The sequence below is a fragment of the Phacochoerus africanus genome, chromosome 6 (genome assembly GCF_016906955.1).
Source record: "Phacochoerus africanus isolate WHEZ1 chromosome 6, ROS_Pafr_v1, whole genome shotgun sequence".
NCBI lineage: Eukaryota > Metazoa > Chordata > Mammalia > Artiodactyla > Suidae > Phacochoerus > Phacochoerus africanus.
In genome coordinates, this window is record NC_062549.1 from 81,402,404 (window position 1) to 81,423,990 (window position 21,587).

Here is a 21,587-nt window from a genome sequence, read left to right on the forward strand (position 1 = left end):
TACTACTGTATTTAATAATACAGGTCTTTACTCAGAATCCTCTTTCAAAGATCAGTACCTAGTGCAGTGAATGAGATGTGATAGGTATTCAGTAACTTTGGGACAAATGCTTACAAGTCACTTTCATTCGACAAGTCACCTTTCTTCACCAGAGCAAGAGCCATTTATCTCTCAACTGATGTTCATTGAGAAGATATCCTAGTTACACTTAGTGAGTGCATATTGTTGCTCCCTCTGTGCTTTGGAGTAGCAGAAGCTTGAGTCAAGAAATACTCAAAAAGTTCCCTGGTGGCATAGTGGTTAAGGACTCAGCATTGTCACTTCTGTGGCTTGGGTTTGATCCCTGCCCTAAGAACTTCCTTATGCAGTGGGCGTGGCCAGAGAGTGTGTGTGTGTGTGTGTGTGTGTGTGTGTGTGTGTGTGTACATACATATTTCATTTCTGTTTGATTCTTAACTGCTGACCTCTCCTGTGAATCTATGCCTAATTTATGCGTAACACTGTGTGTGCCAAAGCTGAAAGACAAATAAGGGCCTTGTTCAGAATCATGCAAGGAGTTACTCCTTACTTTCTTGCTTCATTAAACAAATCGTTTTAGATCAAGAATTTTACTGGGCATGTAAGGTTAAAAAAAATAAGCAGAAGTAAAAGTTGAATTTATTTTTATTAATCAGATGAATATTTATTGACTCTGTATTTCCATGCCAGCACTGAACCAGGTAGATTCCTTCGGACTTACTAATCTGCCCTGAGTATTATTAGAAGGAGAATAAAAGAAGGTTTAAAACCAAAGGAAAACAATTAGACATAAAAGCTGAATGAAGATTTTTTCCTGATGAAGTATTTCATGTTTGGCTTGCAAGTTATTTGAAATGTTTCTCATAATGAAAATATGAAAGAGGCTGCATAATTTTACTTAGAAACCACAACTCCAAAGATACTTGTAAGAAGTTCTCTTCATTTAGTACTCTTTCAACCAACCCACTAGCACAATTCTTGGCTTATCTAGGCCTTTGATACACTATTTGTTTATGTATGGATGGATTGTTTTAAAGGCAGATATACAAATTAATAGTTTATAATTGCTAGTAAAGAAATTCTAAACTCTTTTGTTTATTAGAGTAACCCAGGGGAGGGTAACAGCTTCCTTCTTAATAAAAATAAACCCTATTGGAGTTCCCGCTGTGGCACAGTGGGTTAAGAATCCAACTACAGTGGCTGGGGTCACTGCAGAGGCATGGGTTGGAAACCTGGGCAGGCACAGTGGGTTAAATAAAGTATCCTGTATTACCACAGCAGTGGTGTGGTTTGTGGCTCAATCCATGGCTAGGGAACTTCCATATGCTGCTGGTGTGCCCAGAAGAACCAAAACAAAACAAAACCCCTATTGGAGCTACTCCAGAGTTGCCAAAATTTGAGATAAGAAATAATTTGGACACATCAATCCAATCAGAAGATTCTCTTATGATCTTAACTGAGTGAAGCTTAATAGACAAGTTCGAGGTGACTGATACAAAACTTGTACCTGTGCTGCATTATGGACTCTTAAATGATCTCCTATGTTCCATGTTTTGGAACATTGTGTACTAAGTGCTTATTTAGGAAAACAAAACCTGGTATTAGATTGAGGGTCGTTCTCGAGATGAAATCTTGCATCAGTTTCCTCCCATTTTGATGATTGGTTTGCAAGGCTTCCTCAGGTGCAGTGGATTATATAGGGTAGTCCTCAGATTTAAATTCATGTAATTTCTTTTAGAAAAACTGAGTGAGTTGAAAGGAAAACCACTACTCCAGCATTTTAAGTTTTGCTGTACATACATGATAAGATTATTACCTGGATTAGGAATTTTGAATTATGGATCTCCTAAGTTGCTCAAGTCAAATTTTAGGGGGTAAACAGAATGGGTGGAGATTGGGAAATCTGGATCTGATAGGCTATTATAAGACCAACCAGGGAAGGAAAGCAGCTACATAGTTAACCTCTTATGTTCAGACCCAAATTTTCTTATATTTGTCATCCATCAGTGTATACTCTTTGTTTGCTAAGAAAATAGGACAAAGGAAAAAGGTGTGCATTGGGGGAGAATATTTCATAGTGGGAATTTCTTTTCTGCACAGAGGAGTTCCTTTAGTATTTGTTTTAAAGCTGGTCCAGTGTTGCTAAATTTTCTTAGCTTTTGCTTATCTGTAAAGCTTTTAATTTCTCCTCCAAATCTGAATGAGAGCCTTGCTGGATAAAGTAATCTTGGTTCGAGGTTTTTTTTCCTTTCAACATTCGGTGTATCGTGCCACTCCTTTCTGGCCTGTAGAGTTTCTGCTGAAAAATTTGCTTATAACCTTATCAGGGTTCCCTTGTATGTTATTTGTTTCTTTTCCCTAGCTGCTTTCAGTATTTTCTCTTTGTTTTTAATTTTGGTCAGTTTGACACGTGTCTTGGGGTGTTCCACATTGGGTTTATTTTATGTGGAACTTGTGCTTCCTCAATTTGAGTGGTTCCTTTTCCATGTTAGGGAATTTTTCAGCTATTATCTCTTTAAATTCTCTCTTCGAATTCTGGCACCCCACAATACAGATGTTGGTACATTTAACATTGTCCCAGAGTTCTCTGAGACTATCTTTATTTCTTTTTGATCCTTTTCGCTCCTGCATCAGTGATTTCCACTAGTCTGTCCTCCGCCTCCCTTATTTGTTCTTCTGCCTCCTGTATTCTGCTGTTGGTTGCTTCTAATGAATTTTTTATCTCAGTTATTGTATTTTGCATCTTTGCTTGCTTAAGTTTTAAATCTTGGATTTCTTTGCTCAGTGTTTGCTCTAAATTATCAATCTTTGCCTCCAGTCTATTTCCAGTGTCCTGCGTCATCTTCACTATCAGCAGTCTAAAATCTTTTTCCTGTAGGCTGATAATCTCCTGATCACTTAGCTATTTTTCTGGTTTTTTTTTTTTTTTTTTTTGCTCCCTTATCTGAGTTATAGGTCTCTGCCTTTTCATTTTTTATAGGTTTTTGGTGTGGTGTACTTTTTGCAGACAGTAAGAGTTGTAGCCTCTCTTGTGATGTCTGCCCCCATTGTGGCTGAAGTTGGTGCAGGGGTGGGAGGGGCTTGCTGTAAGCTTCCTGTTGGGAGGGACTGGTGCCTGCCCACTGGTAGGTAGGGGTGATTCCTATGCCTCTGGTGGGTGGGGCTTTGTCTCTGGGTGACATTAGAGGTGGCTTGTGCCTTGGGGCTGGGGGGGTCTTTAGGCCACCTGTTTACTGATGGTGGGGGCCAGACTTTCCCAAAATGGCCACCTCCAGAGGAACACATGCTGATGAATATTCCCAAGAGCTTTGCTTCCAATGTCCCACCCCTGCAACAAGCCACAGTCACCCCCTGTTTTCCCAGGAGATCCTCCAAGAACTGCAGTCAGGTCTGACCCAGATTCCTGTGGAGCCTCCCCTTCGCCCTGGGATCCATTGCTCATGAAAGCCTGTGTGCATCTTTCAGAATGGGGTCTGTGTTTCCCCCAGTCCTGTGGAGCTCCCACACACAAGCCCCACTGACCTTCAATGCCAGATGCTCTGGGGGCTCTTTCTTCCACTGCCAGATCCCCAAGCAAAGGGACCTGACATGGGGCTCAGAACTGTCACTCCTGTAGGTGAGTCTCTGTGATACAGTTACTTTCCAGTCTGCAGGCTGCCCACCCAGCCGGTATGGGGTTGCTTATATCTCGTAATCCCACTTCCTACCTCTTGATGTGGCTTCCTCTTTGTCCTCTGGAACAGGATATCGTTTTTCAGTCCATTTGGTTGAAGGTTGTTCAGCATTTGTTTGTAATTTTGTTGTTTTTCTGAGAGAAGGTGAGCTCTAGTCCTTCTATTCTGCCATCTTAATCCTTTCTGGGAATTTCTTAAGTGGGTTAGCCATACCCTAGGGACTGTGCAACATTCATTGTCCTTTGAGGGAAAAATATTGAGAATGTCTATTTAAATTTATTTTTACTCTTTTGTTTTGGTACTTTCTCTTTGTGGGTATTTTATGGTACTGTATGTATTTTATTTATATATATACAAAATGTATATTATATATTCGTATTATATATTATGCATAAGGTACTTGTCTAATTTTTTTTACTGGTGTGAACAAAAACCTTTTACAGTCACTTTTCTGGACAATAAGAGAAGTTTTAAAAATGGTCGAATATTTTAAAGGAGATTACGTAGTTCATAAATAAAAAGGCAAAAAATAAGAAAATAAGATCAACAAAATCAGAATGTTGGAGTTTCCATTGTGACTCACTGGGAGAACCTGACTAGTATCAATGAGGATGTGGGTTTGATCCCTGGCCTTGCTCAGGGGCTTAACGATCTGGCATTGCTGCATGCCTTGTAGGTTGTGGTGGGTGAGGCTCAGATCTGGTGTGGCTGTGGCTGTGGCCTAGGCTGGCAGCTATGGCTCTGATTCGATCTTGAGGTTGGGAATTTCCACATGCTGCAGATGCAGCCCTAAAAAAAGAAAAAAATTTGAAATGTTTACCCTTCATTAGGGTGCTAATCCATTCACAATTGTTTTATGGCCCAGCATATGGTCTGTTTTTGTGAATATTGCATGTACATTTGTAAAGAATGTATATTCTGCAGTTGTTGGATATAGTATTTTCTAAATTTCAGTTTGATTAAGGTAATTAATATTGTTCAGGTTTTCTGTTTGTATTTATTTATTTAAGGTAGTTTTTTTGGTTAGTTTTATTGATTGTTGAGGTACAGGCTTTAAAATCTCCAACTCTGATACTGTGATTGTGGAATTGTCTATTTCTTTCTTTCATTTTCCCAGTATTTGTTTCATGTGTATTTTGTGTTTCTGTTGTTATGCATATACACACTTGTTATGCATATACACACTTATAGCTACTACATCTTTTTAATGAATTGTCCCTTTTATTCTTTAAGTACTAAATGCATTTTACCTCTGGCAATACTCTTTGTCTTGGAAGAGTATTTTGCGTGGTAGAAATATATCCACTCCAACCTTCTTATGCTTACTGTTTTTATGGTATATTCTTTTCTGTCAGATTTATTTATTTTCTATCTGTCTACCTAGCTCTGTGTTTAAAGTATGTCTTTTATAGGCAGCATAGATTTGGGTCTTCGTTTTTTTATCCACTCATAATTGGAGTGTTTAGATCATCAACATTTAACGTAATTACTAGTTTGGTTGAATTTTATTATTATTATTATTTATTCACTTCTGCTTTTTGTTCAGTTCTCCCTTTTCTTATGAATTATTTTAATATTTTTAGTATTCCATCTAATGTGTCTTGATTTGAGGGGCTATATTTAATTTTTTTTAATGGTTGCACTAAAGATTTCAGTATACATAACTAACTCTTAACAGTCTACTTGTGGTTAGTATTGTACCACAGTCACATAAAATATAGGAGCCTTGGAATCATGTAGTGTCTCCAGCACCCAACCTTGCTATTCTTTTGTTACATAAATATCAACTGTATGGGCACATGCTTGTGCAAACATATGCATCAAGGCACAGATTGAAAACCTCACCAGGCAGTGATAACAGTATTTATAGTCATACATATTTTAAATAAGAGATCAAAGTGTGGCCTTCAAATTTATCCTGATACTTACTATCTCTGATGCTCTTCCTTCAATCCTGAAGATCCAGGTTTCCCTTTGATATCATTTCCCCTTCAGCTTGAAGAACTTTCTTTAACATTTTTGTAGAACAGGTCTTCTAGGAACAACTTTACTCTTTTCTCTGATCAAAAATGCCTTTATTTTGCCCTCTTTCCTCATAGGTATTTTTGCTAGATATAGAATTCAGGGTCGATAATTTTTTTCCTTCATTGCTTTGTCTTTTGAATTCTATTTTCTTATGAGAAACTAGTATCAATTCCGTTTGTTATTCCCACCTAATGTGTTGTATTTTTCTAGCTGCTTCCAAGATTTTTTATTTCTCTTTGATTTTCAGCCATTTGATAATGAAATTAGATGTAGTTTTCTTTCATTTATCCTATTTGTTGTTCTTTCTTAAATCTGTGAACTTAAGTATTTGGCCAAATCTGGGAAATTTTCAGCCATTATATTTTTATACCCTGATTCTTTTTTCTTTCTTTTTAGGAATTCCAGTTACATGCATTATATTTTTTGGTTATTGTCACCCAGGTTTCTTAAGCTTTGATCATTTTTTATATTTTTTTGTCTTTTGTCTTTTTAGGGCCTCACCCATGGCTTATGGAGGTTTCCAGGCTAGGGGTCTAATTGGAGCTACAGCTGCTGGCCTGCACCAAAGCCACAGCAATGCCAGATCCGAGTCACGTCTGTGACCTACACAACCTCATGGCAACTCTGGATCTTTAACCCACTGAGCAAGGCCAGGGATCGAACCTGCAACCTCATGGTTCCTAGTTAGATTCATTTCTGCTGTGCCACGATGGGAACTCCTGATCATTTTTAAAAAACTACTTTTTCCTTTTTTTCTTTTTTCAATTGTCTACAGCTGTGGCATATGGGCCAGGGATTGAATCCATGCCACAGCTGCAGCAACACTGGATCCTTTCACCCTCTGTGCCAGCCAGGGATCACATTTGCGTCTTCACAGTGACTGGAGCCACTGTGGTAGGATTCTTTTTCTTTCTTTCTTTCTTTCTTTTTTTTTTTTTTTTAACACAGCTGCACCTGTGGCATATGGAAGTTCCTGGGCTAGAGGTCAAATCAGAGCTGCAGCTGAAGCCTGCACCTCAGCCCTGGCAACACTGGATCTGAGCCACATCTGAAACCTACACTGCAGCTTATGGAAATGCCAGATCCTTAACTCACCGAGTAAGGCCAGGGATCAAACCGAAATCCCCAGAGACAGTGTCGGGTCCTTAACCCTTTTTTCTTTAGATTGGTTAATATCTTCAGGTTCACTGACTCTTGCATCTGTCATCATCATTTCAGTCACTTAGTCCATCAATTGAATTTTTAAATTTGTGATTTTATTTTTAGTTTCTAAAATTTCCATTTTAGTTATTTTATGTAACATTTATTTCTCTTCTGAGGACTTCTGTCTTTCCACTTGTAACTATTTCTTTTACCTCCAAGGAAGAATGGTTATAATAGCTGCTTCAAATTCTTTCTGATAATTCTAACATCTGGTATGTCTGGTCCATCTTGGGGTTGATATTTGCTGTTGTCTTTTCACGTTTTCGTGGTTCTTTGGTTTGTATCCTGGACATTTTGAATGTCCTGTTGCATAGACTCTTGTTTCTGCTATAGTCCTCTGGAGAATGTTGGTGCTTTTTGTTTAGCAGGCAGCCACTCCCCTAAGGTTCAAGCTTTGTCTTCTTTTTTTTTTTTTTAAACTGCTCTCCTGTTCCTGCTGTGACGCAACGGGATTGGCGATATCTCTGCAGCACAAGGATGCAGGTTTGATCTCCAGTCTGGCACAGTGGCATAGGTCACAGCTGTGGCTTGGATCTGATCCTTGATCCAGAAATTCCATATGCTGCGGGGTGGCCAAAAATGGAAAAAACAAACAAACAAACAAACCCAAACCTCTCCTCTCAGCCTTCCTCTGCATGGTAGTTCAAACCTAACTTTGCTGTGTTGGTTTGGGTCTGTCCTGTGCAGGTTTGGTGCCGGGGTTAATCTGAGATCTGTGTGGGAATAGATAACTAGGGCATCTTCTCCCTCTTTTTCCCCTCTGGGACAGCCTCCTCATAGTCAAGCCTGCCTTGGTTCCTTTCTGTGATTCTCCTGGCCGGAAAGATGGGAAGATTTCTATTAGAATTTTAGCCACCTTTGCTATACTGCCTTGCGGTGGGGGCCCACCTTTGGTGCACAGCCGTGAGAAGGGACATTCCCCAAACCAAGAAACTCACCCACATCGGTGACTCCCTTCTGTAAACTAAGTGTTTTTGTTTACTTTTTCAGAGTTCTCAGGTGGTTGTTTTTGACACTTTGTTTGAAGTTTATAGCAGTAATCCTTGGAGATCTGGGCCCTTAGAGGACCTCCACTTCCATAACGGAACTGGAAGTCACTGGAATAGTGCAAATGTTGGTAATGTGAATACCGTCATAACAGAATCATAGCTTCTTCTTTGCCTGTTTGAACCTTGGGGCCATAGGTCAGGGAAGTAAGAAGTTGAAAATGACCTTGAATGTAAGTATACATTTTCTGACTTGACTACGGTGTCTATGAAACTGTAATTAATCTTGTTTTCAGTCATTCCCTTCACAAATTATTCTGTTTGTATTTTTAAAGCACTTGAAGACACTTCGTCACCCTTGCTTGCTGAGATTTTTATCCTGCACTGTGGAAGCGGATGGTATTCATCTTGTGACAGAGCGAGTGCAGCCTCTGGAAGTGGCTTTGGAAACACTGTCTTCTGCAGAGGTCTGTGCTGGGATCTATGACATATTGCTGGCTCTTATCTTCCTTCATGACAGAGTAAGTAACCTGGACACAGTGCCTCACAAACCTTCATGTAGGTTGGGGGTGGGGGAGGTTGGTGTAAGTGGTAGTGCTTGTAATTTGTGGTATCTAAGGAAATCATAATTTATTCTTCTTATCAGAAAACTTCCTGAGGGAGAAGAGCACATTGAAAGGCATAGGAGATGTAATAGACAAGTGGTTTGTAGAACTGGCAACAGGTTCTTTGTCTCTGGGCACTTATTTATGGAACTTTTTTCAGTTTACTATAGTCTCTCTAATTTTGTCTCAGTCTACCTAAAAATAGCTACAGATGGTATTTGTTATTAAGACAAGATAAAGGTTTAATAAAATCAGTGCTGCTCTGGACCACCATTCCTAATTGTTTTCAGGAGGTTTTTTTTTTTTTTCCACTTATTTTAGATTTTAAAGAAAGAAATTACCATTTTTCAGATAGAGGCAGAGTTTAACACACCCTTTCCCATTCAAGTAGGTGGTACCGGTGAGAGACTGCCCCTTAGCACTGTGGTGATATTTGCTCTTACTTCTGGTCTGCTTTTTAACAGTATTTTTGAGCTACTGTTTCTTAATGAAATTTGCATTCTGAAGTAGGCAGCCCCCCAAGATTAAAAAACACCAGTCACAGGTTAGAAGCACTTTCATTTGCCTCATTTTAATATGTTTAACACTTTTCTGTTAATGGGAGACTGTCTCTCTAGATATTATTTGGGTTTATCTTCTCTTAAAAATATGTCTGAGATTCACATAAGAAGAACTATTAATGCTCCACTGTGAGGAATATTTTCTTTGTTGAAGAAGTGCGTGAATGTGGCAAAAGTCTGAATAGTATGAGAGTGAAGATTGGGAAAAATAAGCCCTTCTCCCGTCCTTGAGTCCAGCACCCTCCTTCTCCCTGTAGACAGCCATGGTGGTCCATGTAGCTAGCAGTCTAGAGGTGCTGTGTGTGTATAAAGAGAATATCTCGGAGTTCCCGTCGTGGCGCAGTGGTTAACGAATCCGACTAGGAACCATGAGGTTGTGGGTTCGGTCCCTGCCCTTGCTCAGTGGGTTAACGATCTGGCGTTGCCGTGAGCTGTGGTGTAGGTTGCAGACGCGGCTCGGATCCCGCGTTGCTGTGCTCTGGCGTAGGCCAGTGGCTACAGCTCCGATTCGACCCCTAGCCTGGGAACCTCCATATGCCGCGGGAGCGGCCCAAGAAATAGCAACAACAACAACAACGACAAAAAAAAAAAAAAAAGAGAGAGAATATCTCTGCTCTTCTTTACTTTTGCTCAAGTGGAGACATACTACACATATTATTCTGAACTTCCCTTTAAAAATATATGGAGTGTTTTATATAAAAATATACATATTTGATCTGGTTGGTAGAATATTTTAAATGCATGTATCTGCTGGAATGATTTCTGGTTTGGAAAAAAAACATACTTCAATCCTGCACTCATTTTCTCCTTCGCGCTCACTTATTTGACTGTACTCTTTTATAGTTTTAAATTTGGCTCTTCTGTGGTCTGTGGGATGTGTCTGGTGGTCCTTATCATTCCATTTTCCTCTTCTTCAGGCAGAATTTTTTTAATGCCCACTGACAAGATTTCAGGTGAAGTGGATCTGGGTTCGTGATAGAATGTAGGTGAGAAAGAATTTAGAGGAGAAAATTAATACAATAACCTCTGGGAGCAAAGATAAACTTTATCCTTAAAGGTCCTGGATGCAAGCAATGTAGGCTATAAGGACTTGTAAATTTATGTTTATGGACACGTGTATCTCTCCTGACTCCCGTGGAAAGGGGATGTGCAGTATCTGTGCAGTGGCTTTACTGTCTATTAACCTGCCTCACTGGGCAGGGGGAGATAACAGAAGCCTTTCCATTGCATTTTTTCTTTTTTCTAACCTTGTAATGCTAAGGCAGGCTCATGCAGTTTGTTATTCCTTAAAAGTTGTAGTTCCTTTTATTATGCCACAAGTAGGGAGACTTGCCGTAATTTTTTTTGGTGATTGGTACTTAGTTTTTTAAAACATCCACTCAGAAAATTGGAGTGGCAATCCTCTTCCTGTTCTTTTTTCCCAGGGACACCTCACACACAACAATGTCTGTCTGTCGTCTGTGTTTGTGAGTGAAGATGGGCACTGGAAGCTGGGAGGAATGGAAACCGTGTGTAAAGTTCCTCAGGCCACACCAGAGGTGAGCCGGGTGACCGTCCCTCTTTGTTATTCAGAATTTTGATAGCATTTTGGTGTCTGGTTTTCACCTAGGGACTTGCCTTTAGTGTTAGGCGTGATCCTAGATTTGGAGACTTGACTTTTTTGTCAATACTCATATTCATAGAATTGTGGGATTTTATTCCCCAAAGAGGACCTAGGTCATTTATTCTTCTCATTTCATAGCTGAGGAGTTTGAGACTGAGAGGTAAAGTAGCTGGCAGCGACTTTTAATTAAATACCCCTCCTCTGTGTTCCTGTATTGCCCTGTACTTAATTCTACCATTGAATGTTTGATGTTGAAATTAAACCATCATACATCTGTGTTCCTTACCAGTGGTTGAGCTTATTGAGGGCAATAGTCTCGTGTATTTATCTTTAGATATCCACCTGGAATAGTGCCTGGCACATATTAATATGTATTAACAGTGCCTGGTCACTGAACAATCATTCAAGTTGTCCAAAGTAATACATTATGTCTTAGGGCTGGAATCAGGAGCTGTGCATCTGAACTCCCCCTAGTGGGCTGTGTTGCCACCGTCTGTGGTATTTCTTATAATTTTGTCTGATAAAGATCTACAAATTTCCCTCCTGGATTGAGTGACATTTCTGTTCTGTTTTGCTTCTTATTTTCACCATTTTGCATGTTGCCACTAGACTTAATCTTTTTAAAAAGAAAACCCACTCCCATCATAATGTCCTACTGGTACAGCAGCTCACTGCCTTGCTGATTTGGCCTCATTTCCCCTGTCCCCTGGTGCGTGGCTTCCACATGGGCCTTGGTGCATGTACACTTTCAGGGGTTCTGGCTTGGTTCAAATGCTCCTTCCACCATGAAGACATCCCTCTGGTTGTTTCTGCCCCTGTGGATCACATTCTTCTCAGAAGTCACCTTACATCTAATTAGTATAACAGGATGTAATTCCTTCTGTGGGATACACCCCAGATTCTTTCCGTGCGCACAAGGCCCTTCGCAGTCTCTTCCTCAGCTCACCTTCAGCTCTGTGAACTACTCAGTTACTGAGGTACACGTGGGTTGCTCGCCTTCCATACGGCCCAGCTGTCTGCTTGTGTGTGGTTCCTCTTCATCCTCCTCTTCCTTTGTGTACCTGTCTGGTTTTGGGATCCCTGTCTTCCTGGGCTTTCTGTAAGACATAAGACAAAACTGACACCCAGCTGAAGTCTAGATCTGGCTAAGCCTTCTCTTTGTGAAGCCCTCCCCCAGGTGCTCCCTATCCAATGAAAGTAGTCCTCCTTCTGGGTTTCCATGGCACTCAGCACATGTGATTAAAGTTGTTAGGCTGCGTTCTGGGTTGTGGGCACCTGTCTGGCGGTGGGAATTTATTGCATTCATTTTGTATTCCTGGTGCCCTAAATGGTGTTTGGGATGTATACACTCTTGAAAAATAATCTTTGCATCAGTGAATGAGTGTACGTGTTCTGTGGATATTGGTTTTGTCTCCGTAGTTTATAAGGTCCTAGTATATCTCATGTGGCAGAAAGCCTCATGATTGACTTTATTCAGTGAGAAGATTAATGATAGATTTTTTTCTATGCTAGAGAAGATTTTATTTGTTAATATCTATGCAGGATGAGAAAGAAGTAGTGCTAATTATAAGAAAATCAGATACAGAGATGCCTCTGACCACCAGAGGGCATCTGTTAAATCAGCTGAAGGGAAAGGAAAGGGAGCTGATGTTTATTTTCCACTAAGTCTTATACCATGCCAGATACCGTATCTATATTTTTTATTTATGAAGATTTTAAATTTGTGCATTTAATAGGTGGCAGTGGTTTGAAGGTTTCATTGCAGCTCTTTCCATTGCTCTTGGCTTTTGTAACTTGATGTAAGAGATTGATTCACCAAACATGCATAAATTACTTTCCTTAATTTATTTCTCTGTCTAGTTTCTGAGGAGTATTCAGTCAGTAAGAGACCCAGCATCTATCCCTCCTGAAGAGATGGTAAGATGGTGCACTTCAGATATAATGAAGTCTTCTTTGTGTAACTGAGTATGAAGCTTAAAAACCTTTCCCCTGCCCATCTCTTTCTTTGTTAAGTTATAAATGCCTTGGAGTTACCTTGTGGCTCAGCAGGTTAAGGATCCTGTGTCATTGCTGTGGCTTGGGATCAATCCCTGGCCCTGGGAACTTCCATTTGCCATGGGCATGGCCAAAAAAATTTTAAAAACTAACTAAATAAATATAATAAATAAAATAGATGCGTCATAATTCCTCCGGCCTTGAAGTATTCTGAGATTTATACTATCATCAGAGTAGGGGCCTTTTTCTTGACACTTAGCTTACGTTTTTGATCATACAGACACTTGTGATATTGCTTAAAGAGGACCTCAGGGTAAACAGGGTTGTGGCTTCATAGCCATTTCGTGACAAGTCTTTGTACTTTACTGGAAGCCCTGAGAGTTGAGGAAGCAAGACCCCAGCCCTTTCCTCCCTTTCCTGTGTTTCACCCAAGCCAGTCATCTGCCTGTCTGGCTGTTAGTTCGGATTCCAAGATGTGAGAACAAGTGATTATTAATACTATGATGCTGGTAAAGAAAGATTATATTTACCAGTAAATTCAGAAGCAGATGTCTTAGTTTATTCTTATAACCACTGTAGATATTGATCCCCAATGGCATATTTAATATGTTTTACAGGAAATACAAACTCAACTATAGAACCAAGAGTCGAAATAAATCAAGCTTATTTAAGTCTTAACTGTGTGTCTATGCTAGTGTTTTACAAACAGATGATTTGTGGGTTTTGAATCAATTTAAGTGTCCTGGTCAACATTTTAAAGGAGGATAAAAAAAGGAATGCAATAGAAAATGTACTCGGACATCTTGGGTAGTAAGGCTGAATATTGTTTTATGAAACTTTTGTTTCCATCATGTGTGTATTTATACATATATGTGTGTATACCGATAACAAACAATAGTTATAATAATTTTTTTTACTCTGGTTTGCAGTCAGAAATGTTTTTGAAAGCCCCAGACATATAGTATGACCTTTTTTTCTCTTTTGCCTTGTTTGATATTATTAATATCTCTGATAAATTCTATTCAATAATAGTTTAGAGCCTATAGTTAGCTTTGAGTATAATAAATGCAGAAATGGGAGAAAGTGCTCCATATGGTTTATAAGGCAGATCGTTTAGTTTTAATGGTCTTTCCTGCTTTTAGTCTCCAGAATTCACAACTCTTCCAGAGTCACATGGACATGCCCGGGATGCCTATTCTTTTGGGACATTGGTGGAAAGTTTGCTCACAATCTTAAGTGAACAGGGTGAGTTGGAGTTATACTACTGCTTCCACAGAATAAGTAGGAAGATCATCCACGGCCTGTTCCCTGTGGATTCAGAGGACTGCAGTCTTTGATCATAGTAAGGAACCTGTTGCTTTCTGAGTAACTTGTTTCAGGCAGATCTTTTTTTTTTTTGTCTTTTGTCTTTTTAGGGCCACACCCGAGACACATGGAGGTTCTCAGGCTATGGCTCTAATCAGAGCTGTAGCTGCCGGCCTTTGCCAGAGCCACAGCAACACCAGATCCGAGTTGCATCTGCAACCTACACAACAGCTCACAGCAATGCTGGATCCTTAACCCACTGAGCAAGGCCAGGGATCGAACCCGCAATCTCACTGGTTCTTAGTCAGAATCGTTTCCACTGTGCCATGACAGGAACTCCCAGACAGATCTTAATAGCAGTGGGAGAAGCTTGGGGTTTCTTTGCATAGTTCAAAGAATTTTAAGTAGAAGCTCTTTGAGCTATGGCTATCAGTGTTACATGTTATTATTTTTATTAATTAGTACTGGTATTTATGGTCTAAAGACTGTTCTTTACCTAGCCAGCCAGTAAGTAAATGAATGCAGTTACTGATCTATATGTAATGATCTGAAGAATAAAAATTCAGAGATTTATTTGTTTATTTATTTATTGTAACTTTTTAGTGCTGTGCTTACGGCATATGCAGGTTCCCAGGCTGGGGGTTGAATTGGAGCTACAGCTGCTGACCTACACCACAGCCACAGCAATGCTGGATCTTTAGCTCACTCAGCGAGTCCAGGAATCAAATCTGTGTGCTCCTGGATATCAGTCAGATTTGTTTCCACTGAGCCACGATGGGAACTCCCAAAGATTTTTTAATTAATTTCTAAGTCAAGCTTAACATTTCTTTGTCTTTATTCTTTCAAAGTCCTTTGGATTTTTTCCTTGTGATTTCATTTACTCATTACTTTTTTCTCTTGTTGCCCCTGAAAGCCCGGGCAGCTGAACACATTGTTCCCTTCTCGGTTCTGTGATGGCATGCTCGGTTGGCAGCCTGCTTCCTTCTCCTTCAATCACTCCAGGCCTTCAGTTGTCCACCCATTAAGCGTCCTGGGGTCCATGTCACATTAAGCCCCTTACTGGTCTGTATCTCACATTGCAGAAGCTTTTTGCAGTTCTAAGGCAGTTTCCTCTGCCTGGCTCATGCAGTGCTCTGAAGTTACAAGCTGTAACTTCATTCACCTGTCAGCTCTGAGCTGTTCCAGCCTAAACACTTGAGAATTAAGCCCTCAGGCATCCCTGTGGGTAAGGAACTCACCCCTCATCACAGTGTCTTAGAATGATGGCAATTATGTACCATCCTTGGAAGAATTGAAAATATAGTCATCCAGATTATTTCCTGTGTTCTAGGTGGAGAGGCCGTCAAAGCTACCCCTTACTAACCCTTCTCTAGGCCTGAGATGAGTGAAACTGACAGGAAATGAGAGAGGCTCCAAGGGGAGGCATCTGAACAGGAGGTTGAATGCGTTGCCAATGAGTGTGGCTTAAGGCAAGCAGGAAGCTGTTTAGCATCAGCCAGGGCTTTGTTTGTTTGGGCTTTTACAGGTTGGTTTTTGCTCTCGTCAGTCTCCAGCTATAGAGGTCCTGGAAAGAGGGAGAAGGCATTGGAAACTAACTGTCGCTCTGGATTTCAGTTTCAGCGGATGTTCTCTCCAGCTTTCAACAGACCTTGCACTCAACTTTGCTGAATCCCATTCCCACCTGTCGGCCAGCGCTCTGCACCCTCCTGTCCCATGACTTCTTCAGGTGAGGGCGCCCTGTGTGATCCGCTGGCCGTCTTGCTGCTGCCTGCTCTTGTGGGTTATGCTCCAGTGGTGGGATTTGGAGGACCAAATGATGCGTTCCCTCTCGTTGTCACTGTCCTTAATTAGGAGAGGTCGAATCGTGTCTGCATGGGAAAATAGAAGGAGAGATTGGCTTGCCTCTCAGGTTCCTTTTACAGATAGGAAGTTTTTGAAAGCCTTAATTGTCCTGGAGGCTTGGGTCTAGAAATTATAGCTAGATTCCTTAGTGCTTCAGAATGTGAAGAAGCCAGGATGTGTCTGCTGGTTTATAGTTGGAAAGTTCATTGAGAAACTTAATAAACACCGCCTCTCCTTCGTGCTGCCATTGTATTATTTAAATGAATTTGTTATTGTTGAATTTTTACTTGTTGGTGGGGGGTGGAAATGAGCTTATTTTTCTTCAGGCAGAAGATTGTTTTCTTTGTTTAGTAATACGTGATGGAAGAGCAAAGAAGTCGATTTAGAGGGAGGGCACAGTGTAGCTGTTAATACTGTCGCTGGATTCAGAGATGTTTTTGAGCCTCTCTTCAAGGTTAGTTTTAATTATGTGTCCTTCATTTTTTAATTTCCATGACTGCAGACCTTCCACACAGGTTAATTCCACATTCATGACTTTTATTACCAAAATCAATCTTATGTCAGTTGTGAAACTAAAAATCCTTATGTGCTTGCAGTCAGAAAGCCTGAGGAAAACCAGAGTGAAGGAAAGCTAATATCCCTAAAGGCGGGAACATTACCTGTAAGAGAGCATGGGGGGCGGGGTATATCATGAAACAAGGCAGAGGGGGTAGTTTTCTTGTGGTTATATGGGTATCATTTGTCATTTATGTTCCAGAGAAACTGTTCAAACCTTTCCTGTTATGAATCTTTTAACCAAAGTATTTCCATGTCCTTTTGGGTGCTTCATAGTGATACTTGATTTACCTTCATATAGAATCTCTGCAAAGAAGAGTCCTTTACAGTAAATAGATTCTTTCACCACTGTGTGTAGTAAGAGTTCTTTGGTAAGAATTGTATGTTAAATAGAGAGGGGTGGGGGAAGCCAAAGACATGCACCAGCTCCCTCTTCCCGAAAATAAGATTGTTACACATGAGGAGAGAGCCCAGCCAGAGGTAGGAGGAGCTGGGCTAGCGGCTCTCGCTGGGGGGGGCACTTCACTTAAGGCAGCTGTGCCTTTTCTCCGCTAAGGAGCCAAAGGGAAACAGGTGTGGATGTGAGGCATGGAGACCCAGGAGGTCAGCTGTGCAGGCTGGGCGCTGAAGCCTCTTCCCAGGGCATCGTCCCCGCACAGTGGGACCTGGGCTGCCCTCCCTTGGAGCTGAACTGGCCTCGGGACCTTCTGGAGGCCCTGCAGGAAACTGAGCACTCCTCTCCCTCTTCCCTGCCTGGCTGAAAAAAATAACCAAACAACTTACAGTAGGAGAAATGAGAAGACTCCTGTGACTTGTACCAGAAATTGCTCTTTCCCAACCCTCTTGAACAGATTTTACTTCACCAAAGGAGACTTGAGAATTAGCAACTGTTTTGTAATGGTAATACCATCTCTCCCAGGATATTTCATGTAACCACATCCTATTTCAACAGAAAATTTGGATGATTATCATGATTATTAAAACCACAGCATTTGTTAGCATTTGTGTATGTACGTGTGTGTGTGTTTAAACGTGTATCCTCTTCACAGATCTCTTTGATATTCTTAAAATATTAAATTCCCTTTGGGCTTGTTCCATAGTATCAGTCTCATAAGCTTCTTAGTTAAAACAGAATCTTGCAAGTGGTGTCGGGAAATGTTTCTTTGAGTATTATTATCGTGTGGTATGTGGTTATGGCTTCAATATTTAACATGCCATCTCTAATCTATTGTTCTGCATATTTTTTTTTCTTTTGGGAATTTAGGAATGATTTTCTAGAAGTTGTGAATTTCTTGAAAAGTTTAACATTGAAGAGTGAAGAGGAAAAAACTGAATTTTTCAAGTAAGTTCAGAAAGTTCAGTCCTCAAAATTCAGTAGCTGTGGGTTAAGTCCATGGAAAACTCCATGTGTCCTAGAGAGGATGAGTCAGACATCTGGTTTCTTGAGCAAAGTTTAGTGACATTTCCTGTATGTCAGGCTTTCTGCTAGGCCCTGGGGTGGATAGTTCTGGTGAGGAAAACAGATAGAGACTGAGAATCCTTACATAGTGATAGAGCTTGAGGAGGGCACCTGAGAACACAGAAGACTCGGGAGGGATGGGTAGAGGAAAGGTATCTAGGCAGAGGGGCGACGTGAACCAGTACGCAGAGGCCACACAGCATGTCCTGTGCATGGAGTGACCCACATATAACTGGGCACCCAGCCTTGTAAGGGATGGAGAGGCTGATGCATGAGACAGAAACAGAGGTTAGAGGAGATTCAGAGAGAGCCAGGAAAGCTGGTTTTCCAAAGGAGTAGAGAATTTCAAAAAGATGGGAGGAATCAGCAGACACCTGCTCACTTGGCAATCAGGAAAGCACTGGTTGCCTTGTTTCCGAATGGTTTCAGCAGAGCAAATCAAACTGCAGTGACTTGAGAAGTGGGTGGAAGGTGAGAAAGTGAACTTGGGTAAAACCTCTTGAAAAGTTCAGAGAAGAGAGAACATAGAATTGTGAAAGTAGGAAATCAAGTCAAGGAAGGGCGTCTTTAAGGATGGAAGAGATGTGAGCATGTTTCTAGGCTGAAGGAACAGAGCTGGTGGGGGAGGGAGGGAGGAGTCGAAGCCACAGGCCCGTGGTGGGGGGCGGCTGGCGGCGCAGGGCCCTGTGAGAGAAGGGAATGTCCAGGCAATAGTTCGGTGGGGGTGGGGGTGGGGTCTTAAATAAGAGGAAACCTTCACATCTTTGGCGCCCGGAAAGGGGGTTGGGGTGGAAAGGTGGAAATGAGCTTGGATGTGGACCTGTCGGTCGGTAGTGGCTGAGGGGCGTGAAGGAGATAGTGTATGGTGTGGCCTGTTTCCTGATAAAGTAGGAGGCAAGAATCCCTGTTCAGGGTGATTTTATAGTGGGATAGTATTACTATTAATACCTAAGATCTGTATGTTTCTTAACAAAGTGCTTGTACATAGGTTTTATTATTATTTTTTTAGTAAGTAACAAAAGCCAGTATTTTGTTTGGTGTGGAAACTTTAGATAATGAAACATCTTACACCTTTTAAATTTGAGAAAACACCTTTTACTGACTGAAAAGCCTCTGGCTTATCAGGGGGGAAAAAAAACGACACTTTTGCTTATTAATAAGGGACAATTTGTTGAAAGCATTTCCTAGCTTGGGTTGGAGGTTGTGGGTGTGCGGACTAGCTGGCTTTGCCTCATACCTTCTGCATTTTTCTTAAATACCCGGGGACTGATCTGTTCTCTTTCCCCGGCTGCGTTTGATTCATCACTTTGATGGAAGTGGGGTAAAGCTGTATGTGTCTAAACTGTACAAGTAAGTTGATAAGAGTGTCACAGCCAGTTTCCCAGGCTTTCCTTCTTTGCCCTCAGATTCCTGCTGGACAGAGTCAGCTGCTTGTCAGAGGAATTAATTGCTTCACGGTTGGTGCCTCTTCTGCTTAATCAGTTGGTGTTTGCAGAGCCAGTAGCTGTTAAGAGTTTTCTTCCTTATCTCCTTGGCCCCAAAAAAGGTGAATTTTTTTTTTTTTAAAATATTGGCATTTAAGGAGTTTGGAAGTTAATGGTCCATATTTGAGCAGAGTGAGAGTATTACTTGGTAATCTATATTGCTTTGTTGGTAAAGTATTTATATTTTATTGGTAAAGTATTGCTCGAATCACCTCGTAGGCTTTTTAAAAATTTGCCTGTGTCCCTTTTCCATTGGTTCTGGTACAGAGCGAGGACAGGGGTGTGTGTGTGTGTGTGTGTGTGTGTGTGTGTGTGTGTATTTTTTTTTCTTTTTTTTTTTTTCTCCCAGAGGTTCCCAAACGATCCTGATGCATGTCTCTGATAACCTACTGTAACTACTAGGAAAAGAGGACAGTATAGCACCAACTTGGGGGGTAGCATTTAACAGCTCCTGCTTTTGCAGATTAAATTCCAACAATATCAGTTGTATCTAGTATATGAAATTCTTCATTGATTGGACATAAATGTATAAAAAACCGTGGACTCGGGAGTATATTAAAATACAAGCTTTCTTTATAGTACACTAAGCATGATAGAGTATTTCTTACAAGGTGGAGTGTGCTAAGATAATTAAGCCTTGAGTAATTTGGGGTCAACAAGAGCACTTCCTTTGGTTTGGGACATGAGAATTTAGAAGAGTACTTAGATTGTGTGTGGAGTTCTGGGCTCAGTTCATGTGTTGTGCTTTGTGCTTCTTTTACCGAAATGACGATATGTTTTTCCCTCTGATCGGGGGAAGACAATGCTCGGGGAGAAACCCCCTGCCTGCTCTCACCAGCCCTGTTCCAGTCTCGGGTGATCCCTGTGCTGCTCCAGTTGTTCGAGGTGCATGAGGAGCACGTGCGGATGGTGCTGCTGTCCCACCTGGAGGCCTATGTGGAGCATTTCACTCAGGAGCAGCTGAAGAAAGTCATCTTGCCGCAGGTTGGGGCAGGCAGTGAGCGGGCAGGCGGGTGCTTGCCCACAGAACCATCCAGGGGATGCGGGAGTGGGTGCTGGGAGTGAGGGAGCTGGAAGGATGAGGAGGGCCCTGGCGTGTTCTGATAACAGCCTGGGGGGCCCGAGGCAGCATCTTGGCTTAAAAGCCCTCCTGGAATCCACAGGGTAGAAATTAAAATTGCATTTCCAGTCTAGTTGCACAGGCAAATCGGTTAAACTAACATGTTTGATCTTTATTTATGACCTAGAAAAGTCTAATTCTGTTTAATTCTTTGGGGAAAACTAGTGAGGCTCATTTATGGGATGTTTTGTGAACATAAACTACAAGTGTCCATAATTAGATTAATGTAAATACTTACATTGTAAGAGAGGAACAGAAGATGATTCCCCTCAGTGATTTTCAGCCTGTTGATCAGCCACCAGGGAGCCTCTTAGGATCTGCCTACTCCAGGGCTCCAGGTTTGTATTGGCTTCCTGTGATATAACAATTACCCCAAACCATGTAGCTTAAAACAACAGAAATTGTTCTTTCCTGGTTCTGGAGGTGGAAAGTTCAAAATCAAGGGGTCAGCAGGGCTTGGTGTTTCTTGGTTTGTAGCTGTGTCACTTCAGTTTTTGCTTCTGTTGTTACATGGCCTTTTGATAAGGATACCCAGTCACTGGATTTAAGGTCCTCTCTAACTCCATATGACCTCATCTTAAGGTCAGAATCTGGGTGGACCTGATTTTGGGGGAGACCCTAATCAACTCAGTATGAAGTTTGAAAAGATTTTGTCAGTCAGATGGTACTTTTCAAATAATTTTGTTCTCCTATGAGATTAATTTATTTAAAAATTGTAAGGCCTGGTTTTATGCCAGTTCTTATGCCTAGTTACTGGGGTCATAGAGGTGTGTAACACATTCTCTGCTTTCAAGGAGCTAGTGGTTGAGAAAAAATAGATGTTTGTTTTCTGTGTAGCAACCTACTCCAAAATTTAGTGCCTTAAAACAACCATTTTATTGATTCTCATGATTCTTTGGATTGACTGGGCTCAGCTTGGGGGTTCTGTTGTTTCACGTGATGTCAGCTGAGGCAGCAGTCATCTGGGGTACCATAACATCCAGAACAGCTCCTTGGCACTTGGGTAGGGTTGGCTGAAAGGCTGGGCTTAGCTGGGACTTTGGGTGACAGCCCCACAGGACTTCTCTAGCAGGGTGGGCGCACTTCCTTCATGGTCACCTGCCGTAGGCTTCCAGAAGTGCCCAGGCAGCCGCCTTAAAGCCTAGGTAGGGAA

The 21,587-nt window shown here is 41.3% G+C and overlaps 1 protein-coding gene across 5 annotated transcripts in view; it reads left to right on the forward strand.

The window, feature by feature from the left end:
• Positions 1-21,587, forward strand: part of SCYL3 (SCY1 like pseudokinase 3) — a 42,271-nt gene that overhangs the window by 9,566 nt on the left and 11,118 nt on the right. For all 5 annotated transcript variants that reach the window (XM_047783972.1, XM_047783974.1, XM_047783970.1 and 2 more), the window contains 8 exons: positions 8,242-8,427; positions 10,496-10,609; positions 12,535-12,591; positions 13,812-13,914; positions 15,589-15,700; positions 17,636-17,713; positions 19,237-19,376; positions 20,114-20,298. In XM_047783972.1, coding sequence (XP_047639928.1) covers positions 8,242-8,427; positions 10,496-10,609; positions 12,535-12,591; positions 13,812-13,914; positions 15,589-15,700; positions 17,636-17,713; positions 19,237-19,376; positions 20,114-20,298 — 975 coding nt within the window. The remainder of the gene's footprint in view (positions 1-8,241; positions 8,428-10,495; positions 10,610-12,534; positions 12,592-13,811; positions 13,915-15,588; positions 15,701-17,635; positions 17,714-19,236; positions 19,377-20,113; positions 20,299-21,587) is intronic.